The sequence below is a fragment of the Erpetoichthys calabaricus genome, chromosome 8 (assembly GCF_900747795.2).
Source record: "Erpetoichthys calabaricus chromosome 8, fErpCal1.3, whole genome shotgun sequence".
In the NCBI taxonomy this organism is placed as follows: domain Eukaryota; kingdom Metazoa; phylum Chordata; class Cladistia; order Polypteriformes; family Polypteridae; genus Erpetoichthys; species Erpetoichthys calabaricus.
This window is the reverse complement of record NC_041401.2, coordinates 64455520-64480821: the sequence shown is the minus strand read 5'-3', so window position 1 is coordinate 64480821 and position 25302 is coordinate 64455520. Positions and strand designations below refer to the sequence as shown.

The 25302-nt window shown below is 37.8% G+C and overlaps 1 protein-coding gene across 1 annotated transcript in view; it reads right to left on the bottom strand.

Annotated features, from left to right (window-relative positions):
* Positions 1–25302, bottom strand: part of dph1 (diphthamide biosynthesis 1) — a 464509-nt gene that overhangs the window by 353260 nt on the left and 85947 nt on the right. The window contains exon 3 of the mRNA XM_028806649.2: positions 24364–24427. Within this exon, the coding sequence (XP_028662482.1) occupies positions 24364–24427 (64 nt within the window). The remainder of the gene's footprint in view (positions 1–24363; positions 24428–25302) is intronic.

The window sequence follows — 25302 nt, the reverse complement described above, 5'->3', positions numbered from 1 at the left end:
TTTAAATAATTAAAATGTATATATAGATTTATATATGTATAAATATAGACATTCATAACAAAATATATAATTATTTTTATCCATTTATCAATGTTCTTAATTCAATCAATCCAACTTTGAAGTTGAAGGAAACTCCTGGGGTCTCTCCCAGTAGAAATTTCCCCTATACACTGTAAGGTACATTGATGCATAAAAACCTACTCACTCTACCCTGCAGTTTTATTAAATAAAATATAATTGCCAAACAGGAAAAATTAATCTTTTAACTCAATAAGCTGTCGCCCATCTTTTATTAGCTAAGGCAGGAACCAAAACTATCATTTGGTTAACTAATGAGTAAATATGCTTATATAAAATCTTATTACATGATTCCTAACAGACAAGAGATTTGGACTTTGAAATTAACATTTTTAAAACTCTACATAATGACATTCCTTAGTAGATTTTCTTGAATGTTCTGGATTGTTATCATTGGTATTGTTGGAATATTCATTTTTGATTCAACTTTAAGACATGGAGGCCCTGACGCTGTCATCCAAAATATTTTTTATTAATCTAAAGCTATGCCCATACTATAAATTTTTATTTAGTAGGGTATTCGCCATTTACACTAGTGTTTTCACAGCATTTATTAAAGTAACTTCATCCACACTAAAATGACAGAAAACATATGATGAAGCCATTTGCATACACTAAGCATGCATGCACTGGCAGAAACAGGAAGAGGAAGTATCCTGTTAGAAGGGATGGTTACACCACAAGCCATCTATAGCAAAACCGTAATGACAATGACCGGTAAATTATTTGCCATTTGCGCATGCATTGAAACTGTACAAAACATAATTCAGATGCATACAGGTAAGCAACACAACAAGTAGTATGGAAAGCAACCCCTTTATGTCTGCTTTATTGGACATTGGTTTACATCTGTGAAAAGTGACCAATCAGGGAAGGAGACATTTCAATGAGCAGGATTCAATCAGGGAAGGGCTATGTATTAAGCATGAATCAATCAGTGTGTGTTTTGGGTCTGTGTTTTCAAAACTCTATGTTTTCATTGATCCACAAACAAACACTCAGCTAGTGCTTACAGAAATATGTGGCTCTGGAGGGCATTTTCAAAAGTCTCAGTTTTCAGGAGAAAAAATGCCTGGCTAGTGTGGATGAAGAGCAAAAAAGGAAACTAATGTTTGTGTTTTAGTACAAATAAGTAGTAGTGTGGATGTAGCCTATATTCACAGACCCCTGGGTAGCAGAAAACCAGTCTCACAGAGTTATTTTGGTGGCAGACTGCTTTAGCTTGTTACGAGATCTTCACTTATTTGTTGAAGCCAAGAATACCAATATTAGGCTCATCTGTTCAAAGAATACTCTTCTAAACAGCATTACTTGTTTTTAAGAGTAATGTTTTTCTCCTGACTATGATGCAATAAATGACATTGCCATTCATCTACTTGCAAATTATTAAGTTAAAACATCTCGGCTAACAAAACTCCAAGTTTATTCAGTAAAACATTCAAAAAAGTAAAATACAAAAAATGCAAAAAAGACACAAAATCTAAGTTCAAACAACACTGAATCCATGCAAAAGCAAAACATTTGACATTTTTAAGAGATATCCAATATGATGGAAACAACATAAACAAAGGCTAATTCCTCTGCAACAGGCTGAGGCCTCTTAACACTAGAATTATAAGAGCCTACGAAAAAACTCGAAGATCCGGCCAACAGCTTAAATCCATTCTCACCTCTCTCTCAGCGTCTTTTGTCCTGTAAATGTGCCGATTAAGACAAGCAGCAAGCAGCCTGCTATTCCATTCCCCAGCGCTGCAGACCATGCACAAACTTCTCCCAGCTCATGCCTTGATTGATTATCTGGGAGTCAAGTGCTGGAGTTTTAGAGTGGAAATAATAGATCATTATTTGGAACACATGCATTTCATGTGTGTTCCATTTCTATAATAATCTGTGTAAACACATTGTTAAAACAGAAACGTTTGTCATATTTTAGTAGTAAATGACAAAATGTTGGCATAAACTATATAATGTGTGAAGCCTGAAGTCCAAAGATCAAATAAACATTTTCACAAAAGGTTCAAGGACGATACAACAGCTTCCATGGCATAGCAGTAACATTTGCTGACTTGTAATCAAGAGTCCCCGGTTCAATCCCGTCTGCCTCCTGTATTTGCCGTTTTCAGTAGAGAGCTGCTCTTATTGTTAATATTATACAGTACACACATACATTTGGTTTGCGTCTGTAACATACGGTGTACATTTATTGGACTTGTGAAAGTTACCGTTTTTTTTTCCACTTTTATTCTCTCACTCACGATCACGATACATACTACCGCCCTAGGGATCTGATGCTGTTAGTTTTTATTTGAAACTGGGAGTAACTGTAGATGTGAGTGGTGTTTTAAGGCAATGGAACTGGACATTCTCTGATCTGGAGGGATAAAAGCTGACACACAAACGCTGGCGAATCTGCCTTCTTCGTATCTCACCGTCACTTGATTTTTTTTTATTCAGTTTTATTGAGTGTTCCTGCACACGCTGAATTAGTATGCACCTTATGGTCTATGATGTCAAAAAAAAACAAAAACAGAGACATAGGTATATATGATATTTGGAATTATTCATTTTTATGATCTGTATAGTACATTTCGGAAAACATTGTGGCACAGATGCAACATTATTCATATTATTCATATTCAGTCGCATAACACCGCATGTTTTTTTCCCCAATCTTGCCAGTCACCACATGTTGCTGTTTCTTTTGTACTCCAGGACATGCACAGGCAACAATAGTACAGAGAGGTCAGTTCAGCGCTATATGCAATTATCACATTCAAATGTTAACAGTTCAAACACACGCAAGGACCCATCCTTCCTACATTTACCATGTGTGTACCTGTTGCAATGCGCACATTTCTCTCTATACTGTGGTTTCTATTACACACCTGAAAGAGAGACAATATATGTGACATTTTGTAGAAATCATTTTATGACCTGAATAGTACCAACCAGAAAACATCATCGAACTAATGCAATATTATTTGAAAATGAACAGTGTCAGATCGGGTGTGAATTTATGCTGGCGCTGTTACTTAGAGTCAGATCAGAAGGGGCGGGGTTGTGGGGGGTACAGTGTGATCGTGATTCAGAGAATAAAACTGAAAAAAATCTAACTTTTACAAGTACAATAAATTTATACCCAATGTCCCATATACAGTATTTGTCTTTCTTTTTTTCTCCGTGCTGCGTTGACATTGCGCACCAGAAGGCATGAGCTTATTCAGTGCGCGCAGGAACACGCAGGTGGCCAGTTGCTTGTGCTATAACGAGCTTGACCTGGCAGCGATCAACGCACATGTACTGTGCAAGGCATGCACGGAGGCCACTGAGAAAAGAAGAGTATTCATGGCTCACTTTGCACAGGAACTTCGTCGTCGCATCTTACTAGAAAAGGCGATGGAAAAAGAAAAGGAGGATGCAACATCGACAAGCTTCTGTTCCAAGACAGCCGCTTTCCCCAGGAAAGTAAACTGAGTCAGTGTCAGGTGCCCTTTCAATTTAATGGGAACCAAAGCATAGAGAGAAGTGTGCGCATTGCAATAGGTACACACATTTGAATGTGATAATTGCATATAGCGCTGAACTGACCTCTCTGTACTATTGTTGCCTCTGCATGTCCTGGAGTACAAAAGAAACAGCAACATGTGGGGACTGGCAATATTGGGGAAAAAAAATATGCAGTGTTATGCAAATGAATATGAATAATATGCATAATGTTGCATCTGTGCCACAATGTTTTCCGAAATGTACTATACAGGTCATAAAATGAATAATTCCAAATATCATATATACCTATGTCTCTTGTTTTTTTTTGACATCATAGACCATAAGGTGCCTACTAATTCAGTATGAGCAGGAACACTCAATAAAACTGAATAAAAAAAATCAAGTGATGGTGAGATACGAAGAAGGCAGATTCACCAGCGTTTGTGTGTCAGCTTTTATCCCTCCAGATCAGAGAATGTCCAGTTTCATTGCCTCAAAACACCACTCACATCTACAGTTACTCCCAGTTTCAAATAAAAACTAACAGCATCAGATCCTTAGGGCGGTCGTATGTATCGCGATCGTGAGTGAGAGAATAAAAAAGTAAAAAAAAAAAACGGTAACTTTCACAAGTCCTATAAATGTAACCCGTCTGTTACAGATGCAAACCAAATGTATGTGTGTACTGTATAATATTAACAATAAGAGCAGTTCTCTACTGAAAATGGCATATACAGGAGGCAGACGGGATCGAACCGGGGACTCTTGATTACAAGTCAGCAAATCTTACCGCTACGCCACAGAAGCTGTTGTATCGTCCTTGAACCTTTTGTGAAAGTGTTTATTTGATCTTTGGACTTCAGGCTTCACACATTATATAGTTTATGCCAACATTTTGTCATTTACTACTAAAATATGACAAACGTTTCTGTTTTAACAATGTGTTTACACAGATTATTATAGAAACAGAACACACATGAAATGCATGTGTTCCAAATAATGATCTATTATTTCCACTGTAAAACACCAGTACTTGACTCCCAAATAATCAATCAAGGCATGAGCTGGGAGAAGTTTGTGCATGGTCTGTGGCGCTGGGGGATGGAATAGCAGGCTGCTTGCTGCTTGTCTTAATCGGCACATTTACAGGACAAAAGACGCTGAGGGAGAGGTGCGAACGGATTTAAGATGGGCCGGATCTTCGAGTTTTTTCGTAGGCTTTGGTAATTCTAGTGTTAAATCAATATACAGGCCAAGGGTGGTTCCCCCAGCTGTAGTTTTAGGAGGTTCTGTCCTCTTAGGCACAATATATAAGGACAACAACTAACAAAGTTAACATATAAAAAAAAATTATAAGTCAGACAATATTAATTATAATATAATACAATACAAAAAGAAAGAAAGAAAACAAACATATCCAATAAAAACATTCATAAAAACAACAAACAGTAAAAAAGCTAAAGCCAGGACTGTTTACCTTGGTGAATACAATGAGGAAGAAAAAAAAAAAACAATGAACAGCATTAATTATATGTGATTCTGATCATTGTCTACCTCTATAAGCCAGAAGAAGGCAAAAGAAGTTTTACATGTTTCACTGTTGTGTGTTATAATGTAAAAGAAATACACTTCTTACTTTATACAGCAAATGAAAAAATAATATGCACATATACCTCTTCCATGTTAGCTAGAATTAAAAAACAGTATTATAAACTTACTATTTTTTTTTATTGTCTAATGCAGTGGAATAAATTTATTCTTACTTTTTGGTTGCATGCACTATCTTTGTTCTTTAGGAACAGATTTAAGCTCAAAGTGTCAAATGTCTGTACCTTAAATATGCTTGACACTTAAAGAATATAAGCGATAGCAAGGGAATGGGTAATGTTGCTGTTGGTACACTATTGTGCAGGGCTATGTTTTTCTTCCTGGAGTTACACAGTCAAGACCTGTACATTGTCACATAGTACTGGGGTTTTCAGTTGTAGTTCAGTAGTTTTTGATGTTGAAACAAAATAACAGCCAATACGTGCAATGTTTTGTTTTACTTATGGATTTATTAATACTGAAAAAAGTGTATTCATTCTAAATAGTAATTGATCCAACTCAAAATTGAATTACCAGCATTGAGTTTATAAATTACTTCTGCTATATACTGTATTTCAAAGCTAATTTATATAAGAACATTAGAACAACCTAGACGAGAACAGGCCATTCAGCCCAACAAAGTCCTAGCCACTTAATTATTAAGTCTAGTTTAAAAAGTCCCTAAAGTCATACTGTCTACCACACTACTTGGTAGCATATTCCAAGTGTCTATGTTCCACTGTGTAAAGAAAAACTTCCCAATGTTTGTGTGAAATTTACATTTAACAAGTTTCCAAATATATGAACCCCTTCATAATTTTAAACACTTCAATCATATCACCTCTTAATCTTCTTATGCTTAAGCTGAAAAGACTCAGCTCTTTTAATCATTTTTTCATAATTCATCCCCTGTATCCCTGGAATGAGCCTAGTCACTCTTCTCTGGACCTTTTCTAGCAATGCTATGTCCTTTTTGTAGCCTGGAGACCAAAACTGCACACAGTACTCCAGACGAGGCCTCATCCAGTGCATTATAAAGCTTGAGCAGAACCACCTTGGACTTGTACTCTACACATCACGCTATATAACATAACATTCTGTTTGTCTTCTTAATGGTTTCTGAACACTGTCTGGAAGTTGATAGCGTAGAGTCCACTATGACTCCTAAATTCTTCTCATAGGGTGTACTCTTGATTTTCAGACCTCCAATTGTGTATTCAAACCTAACATTTTTACTTTCTATGTGTAATACTTTACATTTACTGACATTAAATTTCATCTGCCCAAGCCTGTATGTTGTCCAAGTCCTTCTGTATTGATTTAACAGATTCCAAACTATCTGCCAATCCACCTATCTTGGTATCATCTGCAAACTTAACTAGCTTGTTACTTATATTTCTATCTAAATCATTTACAGTTGTGCTTGAAAGTTTGTGAACCCTTTAGAATTTTCTATATTTCTGCATAAATATGACATAAAACATCATCAGATTTTCACTCAAGTCCTAAAAGTAGATAAAGAGAAACCAGTTAAACAAATGAGACAAATATATTATACTTGGTCATTTATTTATTGAGGAAAATGATTGAATATTGGAGCACAACTGTATATATATTAAAAATAGCTGCGGCCCTAGCACTGATCCCTGTGGAACACCACTCTTAACATCACCCAATACTGATGAGGTTCCTCGTACGATCACCCTCTGCTTCCTGTGTCTGAGCCAATTCTTCACCCATCTAAAAACATCACACTGAACTCCCACTTATTTTAGTCTGAGGCCCAACCTCTCATGTAGTATCTTATGAAATGCTTTCTGAAAGACAAGATAAATAATATCATATGCTCCACTTTGATCATATCCTTTTGTTGTTCCCTCATAGAATTCCAGCATGTTAGTAAAACACGACCTCCCTCTTCTGAACCCATGCTGACTGTTCAGAAAATCTCCTGGTACTTGCCTTATGCTGCTCAACCTTATCTTTAATAATTCCTTCCTTTAATTTCCGTGTGATGCACTTAAGCTTACTGACCTATAGTTGCTTGGATCTGCTCAGTCACACTTTTTATATAACGGGATAATATTTGCCATTTTTCAGTCCTTCTGAATCTCCCCAGTGTGCAGTGAATTTCTAGAATATGATTTTGTAATTGCAAAGTAGAAACATTTTTGTATTATTTGCTAAATTTTAAAATTAAGTTCATGGTTGTTAAATATGTTTAACATTTTCTTTTACATCCTGAAATCAAAATATCATGGGTAAAAAACAGTGAGACATGAAGTAACAAATTGATAAATATTTGTTCCTGAGAAAAAAGTTAAAGTATTACAGAAAGATTTAATGTTCTCTATGAATAATTCACTGCAGAAAGATAAGGTATTCTGAACACATTATTCTTTACATGGAAATATCAGTATTTGGCAAGAGACAGAATGCAAAGATAAGAAAATATGATAGAATATGGTGCAAAATATACAGTTAGATCATTCTTGGTAATATGTAAACCAAGAACAGAAGTGTTATCAACAATTTGATAATCTAGTAAGCTCTTTAGGATATATATTTTACTAGTGAGGTGATTCTATCATAATATAATCTGAGTGACATATTTTTGGGTTCAATTTAAGAGTAAGTTGCTGTAACACTGAATAAATACAGTTCATACAGTATATACTGTATACACAAAGAGATAACATGATTAATATTGTGGTTGTGTATGTTTTTAAAGATGTTTTGAAAACAAATTCTTTGCTGCTATTCCTTTATTAGTGGTCAGCTGCCTGGCTGAGTCTTCTCAGTCTTTGCCTATGTTCCATCATCTTCCCTCTCAACCAACTCTCCCTTATACTCCTTCTCACACAGTTCTTGCATCTATTTTCCATTATTTACTTTCAATATATAAGAAAATACAGAACAACTATATAAGAAAAGGGCAGAGTGGGGACCTTTATTCTTAGAAAACTGTGTTGCTTTAATGTGGGTAATGACATCCCTCATATCTTCTACAACTCTGTGATGGCCAGTGTGATTTTCTACACTATTCTATGTGGTGTGCTGGGCCAGTAACATCATTTCAAGAGAGACCCAACAAATCAACAAGATAATTAAAAGGACAGGCTCAGTTGGTGGACACACTTTGGACCTGGCCTTTGGTAGAAGCAAAGGTGAGAATTAAAACAAAACCATGTGTCATTATGAACAATAATGCACATTCTCTCTCTGACAAACTAACATTGGATATTTTCAGCCAAATAATCAGCAGAAGTGTGTCAAAAAATACTAATGGGGTTTCTTTTTATCAACGACAATGCAGCTGCATAATGCCTCAGAATGACTGTGACTGTCATGTTTTTTTCTTCCCTTTTTAGTCATTTTGGTGTGTGTACAGATAGATCTATTTATCTATCTGATAAGCACCTGTAAAAAGCTAAATTTCCCCCTGGTGGCAAATACAGTTTGCTCGTTCTTTCTTTCTCTTCATATATATATATTGACAAGGCAACTCTTTAATAACAACTGACAGCTGTCAACCTCTGGCCTCCTGTCTTTTTACAGCAGTTTATTCAGAGCATGGAATCTCCTTGAGCCTTGTGTTGACTGGAGTTCTGACAGTCTCATTTGGCCTCTAGAGTACCCAGTCATGGACCTTAAACTTACATAGTCTGTATGAGCCCAATCCTTACTAATCAAGTCTAGAATAATTCAGGTTTGTTAATTAATGGTAGGCGCCGCCATGAGTGGCATTCTTTCCAGCAGCTCCGACTTTATATTTCTACCTTTTTTCTTACTACTTGGACATGGATTTTTACATGCCGAGACTCATCTATTCAGGTAGTCAACTTCAAGCGCTGAAAACAAAGGCCCATGCCGGTGTGGTTCCCTATTTACCTGACGAGGTAAGAAGGTCGTATCGTGGCAGCAGAGCCGCCGCTATGCTAAAGGCTAAGCGGCTAGCGAGGAAGTGGCGATACAAGCCTTCAGTGCCTTCTGTGATCCTGGGAAATGTGAACTCACTACCAAATAAGATTGATGAACTGGCTGCGCTGGTGAAAAATGTCAGGACCTACAGAGAATGCAGTTTGTTGTGTTTTTGTGAAACATGGCTAACGACTAGCATCCCAGATGCTAACGTGGAGCTACCTGGGTTTAGCACAGTTAGAGCGGACAGAGACACAAATACCTGCGGAAAGTGGAAAGGAGGAGGACCCACTCTCTATGTGAACACAAGGTGGTGCAATCCTGGACATGTAAAGGTCAAAATCTCCACTTGCTGCAGGGACATCGAACTGTTGGCCGTAAGTCTGCGTCCCTATTACTTGCCCAGAAAGTTTGGACTCGTCATTGTTGTCATTGTTTACATCCCTCCTCGGGTGGACGTGGAAATAGCGTGTGACGTCATCCACACTGCTGTTGCTAAACTACAAACACAGCACCCTGAGGCGCTTGTGCTAATCGCTGGAGACTTTAACCACGTGACGCTGGAGAAAACATTACCTACCTTCTCCCAGTATGTGGATTGTAACACCCGGGGAAATAGGTCTATGGAACTACGGACTGGGATATCCTGCAGGGATCATATAGTGAGAACATTTAGGAGGTTGTTGACTGCACTACTGACTACATCAACTTCTGTATGGACATTGTAGTTCCAGTAAGAACAGTACACTGCTATGCTAACAATAAGCTATGGATTACAAGTGACATCAAGGGCCTTTTGAACCAGAAAAAAAGGGCTTTTAAAGGTGGTGATCAGCATGAGCTCAAGCGCGTGCAGAAAGAACTCCGAGTCCAGCTCAGGGAGGCGAAGGAGCAGTACAGGAGAAAGCTGGAGCAGAAGTTGCAGAATAACAGCATGAAGGAAGTGTGGGATGGGATGAATATCATTACTGGCTGCAGCTCGAAGCGGGGTGCCACCATCGAGAGAGACGTGGAGAGAGCGAACCTGATGAACAACTTCTTTAACAGGTTTGACCACCCTAACCCACTCTCACCTCAGAGTACTGCATCCTCCACCCATCCTTCTGCTAATACCAGCATAGGAGAGAGTTTCCCCCCATCCACAATTACAGCAGCCCAGGTAAGCAGAGAGCTGAGGAGACTTCGGGCCAGCAAAGCAGTGGGTCCAGATGGAGTATCGCCACGACTGCTGAAGGCCTGTGCATTGGAGCTGGGGAATCCTCTACAGCACATCTTCAACCTGAGCCTGGAACAGGGGAGAATCCCAAGGCTATGGAAAACATCGTGCATCACCCCAGTCCCAAAGGTATCACGTCCTGGTTTGCTGAATGACTTCCAGCCTGATGCTTTGATGTCACATGTGATGAAGACCATGGAGCAGCTGCTGCTTCACCACCTGAGGCCACAGGTTCGCCACCCCATCAACCCTCTGCAGTTCGCATAGCAGGAGAAAGTGGGAGCAGAGGATGCTATCATCTATATGCTACACCATTCCCTCTCCCACTTAGACAGAGGCAGTGGTGCTGTAAGAATTATGTTTCTGGACTTCTCTAGCGCCTTCAACACCATCCAACCTTGGCTCTTTAGTGACAAGCTGACAGAGATGAGTCTAGATTCATACCTGGTGGCATGGATCATGGACTATCTTATAGACAGACCTCAGTATGTGTGTCTCGGGAACTGTAGGTCTGATATTGTGGTCAGCAGCACAGGAGCGCCGCAGGGGACTGTGCTTTCTCTGGTCCTGTTCAGCGTATATACATCAGACTTCCAATACAACTCGGAGTCCTGCCATGTGCAAAAGTTCGCTGACGACACTGCTATCGTGGGCTGCATCAGGAGTGGGCAGGAGGAGGAGGAGTATAGGAACCTAATCAAGGACTTTGTTAAATGGTGCGACTCAAACCACCTACAACTGAACACCAGCAAAGCCAAGGAGCTGGTGGTGGATTTTAGGAGGCCCAGGCCCCTCATGGACCCTGTGATTATCAGAGGTGACTGTGTGCAGAGGGTACAGACCTATATATACCTGGGGCCTCATGTATAATGCCATGCGTAGAACTCACACTATAACATGGCGTAAGCACAAAACCAGGAATGTGCGTACGCACAGAAAAATCCAGATGCAAGAATCTGTGCGTACGTAAACTTTCACGTTCTTCCACTACATAAATCCCGATCAGCGTGAAAAGTAACGCACTGTCCCGCCCCAACTCCTTCCAGAATTATGCTTCTTTGAATATGCAAATCGATATAAATAGCCTTCTGTGAAAAGACAATGGGAAAAGCACGGGGGAAAATAAGAATTTCAGCAAATACCAAGTGGAGGCAAAGGAAAAACATACTATTTGTTGGTTTAAACAGTGGTATAATCAACAAAAGAAAGTTGATTGAGTGACATAGTGTCGGAGAAACTCGAAAGCTCAAGTTCACAAAGTTGCACAGTGCCCGAAATAAAAAAGAAGTTGTCACATATCAAAGTCGGCGTGAAAAGGCGACTCGTAGCCCACCGTCTGAGTGTCATATGAAAGCTTATTAGGGTACAGAAAAAAAAAAAAATAGGCACACAGTGGGGAAAAAAGCACGAAATGTCAACTTTAATCTCAAAATTTCCACTTTAATCACGTAGTTTATTTTGTCATTAAAGTAGAACATCATAAACTTTATCTTAAAATCGTTTATTTTACTAGTTTCTCAAATCCCGTAGCACGTTAAATGCTTTGTTCTGTGTTTGATCCTCTATGTGCTCTATGTGTGTGAATCACTACGTGCTTCCATTCTTTCTCTTTCTCCAACAGGACACAGAATCCATTACATTCGTGATATTACAGCTCTCTGAATAATTAAAATACTGAGATGTATACGTGATATCTTTTTCATGATGATAGGAATGAAAGCATGTTCTTAAACATGGGAACACGGTGGCGCAGTGATTGTTCACATCTCACGCAAGAGGCTTGCTGCTCTATGCGCGACCTTCGATGAAATAATTTATTACAGAAGTACTGTCTCTTTCAAACGTACTAACCTCCAATTCCTGTCCTTACTTTTCTTTCTCCAAATACCCAAATCGCCACACAATCAGCTCTGTAATAGACGTTAAGCCATCTGTAAGCTTAGAACGCCAATTCTTCAAAACTTTTAAGGAACATAGAATAATTAAACATGTACTACGGAGATATTTCAATCTATCTATCCTTCCAGTGTCGCGTCAGCACCAGCAATAATACAGCGCAAGGCAGAAGCTATCCGTGAACTAGCTAGCGCTGCGGCACCGTGTCCTCACATGTTTAATTATTAACAATACCGATTATTTAAATGAAGTTAAAGTTTTATCTGTATACTATAAGCAAAATATTTTGCTGCATTTCATCTTAAAAATGATATCATCATCATACGTGCTTTATAAAGTGGCGCAGGTTGTGCAATATTATAACTGTAGTGCAAGTTTACAGTGGGGTAATTGTACTTATAAGTACAAACAGTTCTACAAGGAGCACTTGATTGAGTGCGTTTATAGTTCTTGGGATGAAACTGTTTCTGAAACACGAGGTCCGTACAGGAAAGGCTTTGACACGTTTTACCGTGGCTGAGGTAGAGTGTGCTTGAAACTGTATACCGATAATTCTCTTTCCAATCAGCTGCTGCTGTGATTCCCCACTCAGATACAGTGATATAAATACTCCAAGTGGTGCAGTGAGAGTAATATGGAAAAAGATGACCCACTGTGGCAACCCTTAACAGGAGCAGCTGAAAGAAGAACAAGATGCAGTGAGAGTAACAACGCTAAAGCAGTTATGGTATTTGTAATACTATGGCTATTCCCTGGACCATTATATTGCTACAGGTTAATTACAATCAGATGCATTACACTAATAAACAATATGCAGTTAATTTCAGTGTATTTATAAAGCCGCGTCAGGAATGTGGGTCTAAGAAAGAAAGGGTAACCACACAGGAACAGTAGCACTGCTTTGACGCTGGGTGCCGCCAGTCTGCAAAACCGAGTGGAGAAATTGCGTATGCCAGGGTATGAGGTACCGTGGAAATGTGCGTGGCTTTACGCCAAGTTTAGGTTTTATATATCGCGATTTGAGCGTGGAAACGTTCGTACGCAACATTTCCATGCATATGCACCGTTTATACATGAGGCCCCTGGGAGTGCAGCTGGATGATAAATTGGACAGTACGTCTTTAAATAGAACACTAAATGCACTTTGCCACAATTATTATTCACGAATGCAGTTAAGTAAAATAATGATTCAGTAGACACAGTATGCTAACTAAATATGATAGACTAAAAATGTACTTTCTAGTTTTATTTCAAACGGATTTGTATTGTCACCCTTTGCCATATATTTATGCCAGGGCCAGCAAATTGTAACTCTTTAACTGTCACCTCATAGACCTGAAAGAAAACTACTTATCAGTGGCTGTCAAAATTGATCCTGCAGTAACATCCGATATAAACATAGGTCAGCTTTATAAAGTATTTTTGGATATTTTCTCCAATCATTAAATTGTAAATAAATAACATTCAATAAGTGATCAGGCTAACTTAAAAAGATGTATTCTTCTAATTCAGCGCATTTGATACAAATTAAAAAAGAGTTAACAGCATAGCAACATGCCTCCAGGTTTAGCTGCTGCAGGGAAGTTGACTTTGTTTTAAAAGGAAACACAATTTCTGCTGCAGTTTAGATTGCCAAACACACAGATGGTACAGCTTAGCAAAATCCTGGTTTTACCATTAAAAAGGGTATGCACATCTTAAGTATAATGGTTCTGGGCAAAATCCCATGTTTTCTCTTAAATTGGTGCAGGCAGGCTGATGACCCTCCTGCTGCTCTCGTCTCAGTGGAAAGGAGCTCTCTGGAAGAGTTTTATGGAATAACGCCTATGAAGTGTTCTTCAATATAAAGTTTTTCTTCCACTTCACTTCGCTTTCTATGTCTGAAACAATTACAAAGAAACCCTTTTTTAGCAGAACAAATGTTCTGAGTGAATTCATTTGTGTGTTGCACAGAATGCTTTGTACAGGATTTTTGGTGGTTTATTTATGTGCATTACTATATGAAGTTACCTTCTGATTATGATATCTATTAGGTTGCTTTTGAAAAAGTGAAAAATTGCAAACAAACAAACAAGAATTTAAAATTAACAGATGTATGTATGTATTGTCAGCTCTGGTCAACACCATTTTTATAAATAATTAACGTTTAAATGTGGTCATGGCTGATGATGGCAATAACAAACGATGGGAAAGAAAAAAAATGTTTGTTGTGCACACATTTCACCCTTCAGAACAAAGTGTGAAGCTATACCAAAGCCGGCAGTCCAAAAAGTAACAGTTACTGAAAAGTTTAACATATGATCAATTGGTGCTTTGTGGCTGCAAAAGTATAGAATATTGGTTTTAATTCAAGAGATACAAGTTTCCCGTCTATTGCAATATGATTTCAGTTTGTATGATTTAAACTTTACAAACATTATTAAGCTGTTTTACACCACATATGACTAGCAGTTACTGTATATTCATTAATAGCATCTTAATTTAAGACAGATATTTAAAACAATACATGTAAAATGAGTATGAATGAGTAGAATGGATCCATTGTAACACTGAAGACTAAAAGAACCCATAAGCCTAATTATTTGGTCTTGATTCTAAATGCGCTGCCGACATCAACCTATGTTCATTATTAATCAAAAATACAATTTTTTACTTAAATATTTTATGGTTATCAGTCTTGTTTGTCATGTTGTACTGTAGTTAGTTGCATTTTTTCATATCGTGATATTTTCAAATTTTATACATAAAATTATGCAATATTTAATTACAGTACACATTCACATGCCTACTGGAAATTTTTAGTAAAAAGTAGTCATTAAATTAATTGATTGATCAATAAAATAATTAAAAGATTAATCATTTAAAAAATAATCACTTCTGGCAGCCCTATTTTACATAAACTTTCAAGAGTTCAGCTTATTTTTCCAAGCTAATCAGCTTTATGCAGGTGAAAGCTTTAGTGTGTATTTAATCTTGTGAGTTTCAAAGGTTTTTTCGTTACTATATAAAGAGACTTTCATTTTAGATTGTAAATGCCGTTAATAAAATCATTTAACAAAAAAATAGTTTTTAAACATATTTGTACTTTTTGTAAGTCCAAAGTGATGAAAGTTTAAAACTCTACACATGTTTATTCTTCGCTCATTGAAAGTTTCACCACGGTTACATTTTATGAATTAATAAGTAATACAAGAAAGGTATATTTTAAAATTTCCATGTTGTATTAATTCCATTTCAATGGGCATTGAGTATTTAGTTGCCTAAACAAACTATAAGGCTTATTTTCAAACGTGAAAAAAAAAAAAAAAAGTCTCACGAGAACATGATTTATCAGAGCAAATGTGCATGGCTGTGATGCCTGCAGGCTGCTTTTATTCACTTTCAGTGGTCACTTTAACAAACATTTTGAGTGATGTCCCAGTCCGTAATAGTACTTCATATTGATATCTGGTTGACAGTCAGTATTGGTGATGTAAATATGGTATTTATTTTACATCTCTACTTGGCTTTTACCATTTCTAGTACATTAGACAAAAAGAAAACAAGGAAACAAACTCATGTCATTCATATATTACGCAAAGTAGTGGCTCTCTGGCTAAAAAAGCTGTGCTGGCAACTAGAATGTTGTTGGTTCAAATCCAGGCACACCAGTTCTGTTTGGGCCCTTGAGCAAGGCCCCGACCTGCAATTGCTCTAGGGGTACTGTACAAATAGTTGATCCTGTACTCTTACCTCAAACTTCTCTCTCCCTCACTGTGTATCTCTGGAGAGTTAGGTGTGGTATGAAAACAATGACAAGTTCCTAACGCATGAAACTGATCATCGCAAATAAAGAGAATTATCATATACAGTATACACACACACACATTATACACTACCAGTCAGAGATTTTAGAACACCTCACTTTTTTCAGTTTTTATGGAAATGCAAAAATGTAATGTTTTAATGTTTCAAGGCAAAGAACAAATAAACAATGGCAAATTAAAAAAAAAAGTCAAGGAATCATTAATTGTACAAAATTTTATTCAAATTTTTGACTCTTCAAAATAGCTACGTTTTGCAGCAGCCAAACTGTAGTACCCCTTTTGATTCAGAATGCCAGTCACTCTGTGCAAGTCACTAACTCTGCATCCAGCAAAAGAACCCCAAACCATCACACTTCTTCCTTCATGTTTGAAAGTTGGTGTCACACACTAAGGAACAATCCATTCACCAACTCAACAACGTATAAACACCCTGTGTGATGAACCAAAGATTTCAAATTTCAATTCATTAATCCATAAGAATTTCTTCCAGTCTGCAGGTATTTTAAGGCCCTATTTTGTCCTATAAGGAATGGCTTTCTTACTGCCACATGCCCTGTCAAACCAGCAGCACAAAGTCTCCTCTTAACAGTAGAAACCAAGACTTCCTTTTTTGACCATTGTTAAGCTGTGCTTCAAGCTGTTGTGCTGTGAGGTGCCTACATTGCAAGCTGTTGATCCTTTAAGAAACTTATCTTCTGATTGGGTTGTGACTTTGGGTCTGCCAGATCTCTTCCTATCAGAGTTTCTTCCAGTTTCCAATTGCCGTGCTCACTGACACTTTGATATATTTTTTTTTTTTGCAACTTCTCTAAATGAAAAGCCTACACTACTAATGGTAGTAATGCTCTGGCATGTGTCATTTGTTAATTGCAGCTTCTTGTTATTATCATTGGAATTTATAACTTTCTACAGTCTAATACTGTCCAAGTAGTACTTCAGATGGTGTAGTCTGTTCCAACTCTGCTTTAAGACAGACTGAGGGTTTTTTTAGTAATCAACAGCAGTTGGGACACTTGTACAAATAGTTTGCTTCAACTTAAAAGGATCGTTTTACTTTAGTTGTTGCAGAAAATTTGTAGGTTATAACCTATTAGATGTTTCCTGAAGAAAGCCCATTTGTAATATTCTGAAATTTCCTTTTTTCAGTTTCTGCTAACCTAAATTTTAAATTTAAACTTCGGGCAGTTTTTCTGCTTACATTTTCAACATGTTAGGTCATTTATTGCATTTCAACTGATTAAATTTAAAGAAAAACTGGAAAAACGTAGGTGTTATAAAACTTTGATGGGTAGTGTACTTCATCCACACTTACCTCGAACACAGGTTAACCACAGGGTTGTGTGCTAAGCCTGTTGCTTTTTACTCTTCTCATGCATGACTTTACCCCCATGTATCCCTCAAATATGACTGTGAATTTTGCAGATGACACTAAAGAAGTGGGCCAGATTACAGATAATAATGAGATAGCTTACAGCAGGGGTCCCCAACCCCCGGTCCGCGGCCCACTACCGGTCCGCAGCCGTCTGACAGCCGGGCCGTGAGAGAACTGCCGGCAACGGCGACTCACTCAGACTTTTCAGAACGCTTGGCGGGCGGGGCTTTGCAGCGGTGCAGAGAGAGGAGAGAGACCGAGGTGAGAGACTATTACAACAAAGTATTTTTATGGTCCCGACAGTTTCCCCATATGACATGAGTCTATGGAAATCACGTTACTACGAAGGTACATTCAACAGATGCTTTCATTACAACGAAGTGACCTTGAAATGCTTGAACGAATCATCCACAGAGCAGTTAGATCTGTGGTCGCAGCTCAGATGTGCACGTTTGCACAACGATCCCCAAACAGAAACATTGTAAAAAAATCTCTTTCTTCGAACTTTCCTCGTACTGTTTTTTTTTTTTTTGCTGTTTTTGTTGTCTGTGGTTTTCAGTGATACCTTTTGCTTATTGCTTGTCAACATTTGAAAAACATCCATTGGAATTTAACTCATTGTCACCCTCCTATAGAAACGGCAGACACGAAAAAAAGATTGCAGTGTTAATGTTTGTGATGTGCAATCTGTTGGATTGGCAAATGTAAAGCATATGTCTTTGTTATATGCAAAAAAAGAAGAAAAATCTCAGATTGCAAACGTATGCGAACTGCTTAATAACTTTAATAATAATAGAAATGTTATGTAAATTGTGTATAAAACTTTCCAAGTTTTAAGTATAGATAGGTTAGACCACACAGGGGACAGACAGCAACAGAAGGTTTGCTTTAAGAAAAGAAAAAAAAAAAAGGAGTGGGCGGGGGAAGTACACTATATATACAGTGCATCCAGAAAGTATTCACAGAGCATCACTTTTTCCACATTTTGTTATATTACAGCCTTATTTCAAAATGGATCAAATTCATTTTTTTCCTCAGAATTCTACACACAACACCCCATAATGACAACGTGAAAAACGTTTGAGATTTTTGCAAATTTATTAAAAATAAAAAAAACTGAGAAATCACATGTACATAAGTATTCACAGCCTTTGCTCAATACTTTAGCGATGCACCTTTGGCAGAAATTACAGCCTCAAGTCTTTTTGAATATGATGCCTCAAGCTTGGCATACCTATCCTTGGCCAGTTTCGCCCATTCCTCTTTGCAGCACCTCTCAAGCTCCATCAGGTTGGATGGGAAGCGTCGGTGCACAGCCATTTTAAGATCTCTCCAGAGATGTTCAATCGGATTCAAGTCTGGGCTCTGGCTGGGCCACTCAAGGACATTCACAGAGTTGTCCTGAAGCTACTCCTTTATATCTTGGCTGTGTGCTTAGGGTCGTTGTCCTGCTGAAAGATGAACCATCGCCCCAGTCTGAGGTCAAGAGCGCTCTGGAGCAGGTTTTCATCCAGGATGTCTCTGTACATTGCTGCAGTCATCTTTCCCTTTATCCTGACTTATCTCCCAGTCCCTGCTGCTGAAAAACATCCCCACAGCATGATGCTGCCACCACCATGCTTCACTGTAGGGATGGTTTTGGCCTGGTGATGAGCGGTGCCTGGTTTCCTCCAAACGTGACACCTGGCATTCACACCAAAGAGATCAATCTTTGTCTGATCAGACCAGAGAATTTTCTTTCTCATGGTCTGAGAGTCCTTCAGGTGCCTTTTGGCAAACTCCAGGTGGGCTGCCATGTGCCTTTTACTAAGGAGTGGCTTCCGTCTGGCCACTATACCATACAGGCCTGAATGGTGGATTGCTGCAGAGATGGTTGTCCTTCTGGAAGGTTCTCCTCTCTCCACAGGGGACCTCTGGAGCTCTGACAGAGTGACCATCGGGTTCTTGGTCACCTCCCTGACTAAGACCCTTCTCCCCCGATCGCTCAGTTTAGATGGCCAGCTCAGAGTCCTGGTGGTTTCGAACTTCTTCCACTTACGGATGATGGAGGCCACTGTGCTCATTGGGACCTTCAAAGCAGCAGACATTTTTCTGTAACCTTCCCCAGATTTGTGCCTCAAGACAATCCTGTCTCGGAGGTCTACAGACAATTCCTTTGACTTCATGCTTGGTTTGTGCTCTGACATGATCTGTCAACTGTGGGACCTTATATAGACAGGTGTGTGCCTTTCCAAATCATGTCCAATCAACTGAATTTACCACAGGTGGACTCCAATTAAGCTGCAGAAACATCTCAGGATGATCAGGGGAAACAGGATGCACCTGAGCTCAATTTTGAGCTTCATAGCAAAGGCTGTAAATACTTATGTACATGTGCTTTTTCAATTTTATTATTTTTAATAAATTTGCAAAAATCTCAAGTAAACTTTTTTCACATTGTCATTATGGGGTGTTGTGTGTAGAATTCTGAGGAAAAAAATGAATTTAATCCATTTTGGAATAAGGCTGTAACATAACAAAATGTGGAAAAAGTGATGTGCTGTGGATACTTTCCGGATGCACTGTAGGAGTTTAGGGTATCAGCCACTGCCACCCCCAGGTTAGTAGATCTAGAAGAATTATTAATTCTAATAGTGGGCATTTCTAAATGGATTAAATAAGTAAATTCAACCACCCAGTGTTGAGTAGTCATCAATTCTGGGGATTTCCATCTAGATGCAACAATGATTTTTGTAGCTACAGGACCTAATAAGAAAACTCACTTTTGATAATTATTAAAGAAAAGAGAAAAATCTATATATGATTAAATACCTTCATTATACATAATGCTACTTACACGTTGTAAATACAGATATCTAAAGGAAAGGGCTGTATGGAGTCACATATCTTTCATCTCTACTGCTGGGTTGCAAATATATTTTGTTAAGACAAGATCTTGAACTGGTTTGGTCAGCCATGGTGAAGAAACCATGCACTAACTCCTCTGTGTATTCTTTACTCTGTGCATCTGTTACCTCACTCAGAATATAATATCCATGCAGGAGAAAATGTAAGGCTATGATGCCACTATCAATTGCTCTATCATGCAATATTTAACACATAGATGCAATATTTAACACATAGATGGCAGACATTTATTAATGTTATCCTTAATTATGCTGATCACTTGTTAACCTTTAACATGCCTCAGTAACTCTGAGTGGTGACTTCATATTAAATTGTCTGACTTCTTGCTCTTTAGGTGGGCTAAGAGGGGACATTGGTCTTAATCTGCATGCCATATAGCATTGTAGCAGCAGGAACAGCAGTACATATCAACTTACATGATGTTCAAGCCTGCCTAATTTGCAATTCACTCATTGTAATGTAATGTGATCTATATATCCAATAAAATATTTAAATATTAAAGATTATAAACTTTCCATGTCATTGATTTTATAAAGCTTTGCTTCAAGTACCAGGGTAGTTTTTTTTCTACTCAGAGAGTAGCATATGATAGTTATTTGAAAATTATCAGAGCAGAGAAGATGCCCCCAACAGCAGCTGGGACACCCAACTCCACTCCATGGGTTTAATAGCCATAGTACTTGACTGGAAGCTCAGAGTTGATCTAAACAGACAACACAAGCTTCTAATAGAGGTTGTAGCAACATCACTGACACCACACACTGTCTTGCTCTTCACATCCTCCAAACAGATCATACTTGTGGAGCTTACTGTCCCACGGAAGAATTGGATCCAAGAGACCAAGATAATGCACAGCTGGAGTAGCAGTGCAGGGAGAAGGAATGGTGGGTCGGGTGCAAGTTGATTCAAGTAGGCTTCATAAGGTTCCCTGGCCAATCCATCTGCAAGATGATTACCATCCTTGCCATCTATGGTACAGGATCCTTTCATTAGCGTTGATCGTACATACAGTGAAAAAATAGGTTGATGTATTGTTATATCTGAGGCACAGTTGCTTAAAGGATGCAACAAGAGAACTGTCATAAAGATAGCTCCAATTGCTGCTGAAGCATCCTCTAGGTGGCTGTGGAAAAAGAGAGGAGAGCCAAGGGGGAAGAGCGCAGCCTAGGCACAATTCAAGGCTTGATCAATCTCTGCTTGTGTCACCTAGGTGAGGGAGTCTGATGTTGAAAGATCTGAAACACCCAATGACCCCAGGGACATCACTGAAGAAGTGTCCTGGCTTGCACTACAAGATATGTCAAAGAAATAACAATCATGAAACCTATTTTTATTTTTTATTCAAATTCATTATTTGAATAATCCTCAGCAAAATTAGCTTTTTTTCTGTTTCACTTTAACTGTAGGGGTGCTTAGTATAATATCTGTCTGTATTGTGTTAATGAATTTATCATATTTTTATTCCACTATAGTAGGGGGTTGCCTACCCTTGCACTATAATAATGATGAATAATGCTTAATATGCAATTCATCTCTGCTGGTGTTAAAGAAAAAAGATCTGAATTGATAAAGGTTACTATAATATGGAAATTAAAATGCACAATAACAATATAAACCAGCATATTACCAGTTTAATTACAATGAAAATCTGCAAAAGAAATATTGTGAATGAATTTTTAAGTGACACTTATGTAGTAGTGAAACATTATTTGCTTAAAAGAGAGTACAAAAAATAGTTTGATAGGTGGATGAAAGATTACACTGCCTAGCAGGGTCAACTGAGCTCTGCAGATGTTGGGATAATACTGTGAAAGCTTCTTCATTGCCTCTTCTAAATTGGAGGGCTGCATCTGTTTCATTAGGCAACAGAGAAGTTGACAAATGATTTAGCAACTGAAAATAAGATATAGAGTGACTGGGTAACAGATGAAAGAGCAACTGCACCATGACTGGATGATAGAAAAAAAAAAAACTGTTACTGGGCAGCCTACAAAGGCATTAATGTTATATGGCAATGTAGTTGAGCAAGCCAAGTATAACAAAATCTTGGTCAGCAGCTCACTTTCAATTTAAAGCTTTTCTGGCCTGAAGGACTATATAGAGGCTAAACCAACTGCAGTATACCAACTAAATGCTACTGTTTTTTTTTTTTTAACAGACCCTGCCCGGGATTGTTTCCTGCCTTGTGCCCTGTGTTGGCTGGGATTGGCTCCAGCAGACCCCCGTGACCCTGTGTTCGGATTCAGCGGGTTGGAAAATGGATGGATGGATGGATGGATTATTATCTAAGGCCCTTGTAATCTACTCAGAATTATTATAGTCCTAATATTTGAAGCAGCTTCATTGCAGTGGTACACAAACTGATAATTGCCTCATAACATAACAGTTAAATCACATCAGTAATTTAAGTATGGCATTTTAGCATGTTCCACACCAATAAGCAAGCATGTAATCATATTTCTGCACAGAATTTTCAAGTGCAATAACTTCCAATAGAGATTTAAATTCATATCAAAAATTGATAAAAAAAACAGGTAACACATTTCTTATTTTAAAGTAGATGGAAAAAGTTCATATGAAATACACTTTTATTTAATAAAGGCAGGTAATGTGACTATTTTGGGATCACACAAACAAACTGGGCGAAAGATGAAAATGCCAATGACTAAAAACCTATAAGACAACCTCATCACAATGTTTTTGTATACTTTCAGTATGTTTTGTGCTCATTTGGAAGGAGGTGATGAGACATGATCACCTGGCCAAGGTTCTGCTTGAAAAGACACAATGGCGCAATCAGTCTTCAAACTCTTGAAAGTGGAAAAACACTGCAAAAGTTGATCACAGCGGATGTCAGAGTTGGTATGAGAGCAACTGGCAATCATGACATTGGTGCATGGCTGATTTTCTGTTGCCAGGATGTGAATACAGCACAGGGGTACTCCGTGAAGGGAGCACAGGAATAGAAGCTGTAAAAGAAATATCTTGGCAATAGACTAAAAGTATGGAATATGAAATATGTAAGAAAAATAAGCAAATACAACTCGGAGGTACTGGGGTTTTCTGTGTTTTAAATTGAGTCTTTGTTTCGTAACAAACAGTGCCCTGTCTTATACGCTGTTATCTGGGTTACAGAGTACATCTCCAAAAAAATAAAACTTTCCCTACCAATCAGTTTATCTCCTGCCATTCACGTTCTGTCTTTCACTATATCACAAACACTCCTTATTGTCTCCTGACTCCCTACTCAAAACTTCCTTATGCAGCACCTTCCTTTTTCTCCTAACTTCACCTATCAGTAATCTCCTAAGAGCCGTGTCCACCCCTTACAGAAAAAAGCCCTTCACCCAGTCCCATCACTTGCAGCATTCATTCCACCCTTTCTGCTCCTGTACAGTGCATCACAAGCTATAACAAATTTAAAAAGAAAATTACAATACAGAAGAACATTAATGTTAATACAGAATAACATTACCATCAGTGGTTTCCATTTTCAACACATTTTTTAATTTTGTCAGCATCATGCTTTGTTCTTCCTACTCCGTAAATTGAAGCAATACTTGAAACACTTTCGCCATTTCGTAAATGTTTAAGAATTTCCATTTTTTTGGCAATTCCAACACCACACGCGTATGTTTTTTCAGCCATAACAATGAATAGTAGATTAATTATAACAAAAGAGAAAAGTTACAAAACATTATTAAAACTGAAGGTACATAACTGATACTGTTGTGCTGAGGAAGAACACTATGCACTAGCACAAGGGAAAGTTGTTCCAATGTGCAAAGCTTGCAGTATACTGCATGGCAGAAGTAGTAGAGTAATAGGTAGGCGCTGGTGTGCTATCTTTTTTTTGGCCCTGATGGTTAATGGAGACTGACGGTTAATTGAGTGAAAGATAATCGAGGTTTTACTATACTTTTTACTATAGATATGGGTTCTCTGTGGTTATAGTATAATATATATGAATTATTTCACTAAAACAAGCATGCTTTATTTTTTAATAAATCCTTGCCTCTAGTTCAAGACACAAAATGAGATGCACCGTTGCCAAAAGAATAAAAAATTGCTGCTGGGGCTTTATTATCACTTACCTTTCGATGATATCAGCAAGTGTGCAAGCAAACATTTGTAGACCCTCTGGCATCTGCAAAGCCACTAGAGAAAAGGAAACATTGGGATTATGGAGAAGAATATCTAGTTCAACCCAGGTAACATCACAGGTATTAGTTTTGACTAAAATCAAAAAAATAAATTTCTAATGAATATATTGGTTTAGGTTTTCTCCTTTTTAGCTAGGCTTTTACTTTTTAAAAAAATTACTTAAGGTACATTATCATGGGACTAATTATCCTAAACTTAACCTGTTAAAAACTTTGCTTTGATTAAAAAAACATTGCTTTATAGTAAAAAAAAAAATTAATCCCAAACTAAAACACTCAACAGTAAATTAAACCCCACAATAAAGTACAGCCTTTGTACACAATGGATTCACAAAAATATTTATTTCCAGTGATCTAATGGCAGTGCTATGTTTCATTTCACCGGTCATCTATATTCTCATATTTCCTGTAAGTTGGAAATGTTTTCAAACTTATTAAAGAAATATATATATAAAGCCTGATCCAATTTTATGCAAGTGTTTTGAAATTAAAATACAATTAACCCTAAGTCATCTTAAAAGCTATTTGATTTTTTTAATATTATATGGTAGAAAAAGAAAAATTAATTAATTTAACATAATGCAAAATGGGAGAGGTTGAAAGCATTTGTAACTGACACTGGTAGTACAGTTGACATTTACTCATGCCCTGAATAGGCTGTCTCAGAGTCTGATTATAGACTGTTCTTGCAGAGCATCACATAAATTGAGAGTGGAAGCAACACAGATACACTGTCTGATTGGAGGATTATGGCAAGCACTTTTTGAAATGAAAACTTATTGACGGACTAATTGATCAGCTGCCCAAATTATCAGTGATATAAAGAACCCTGTAACATTTCTAAAGAGTCTCAGATGCTGTATAAAACAC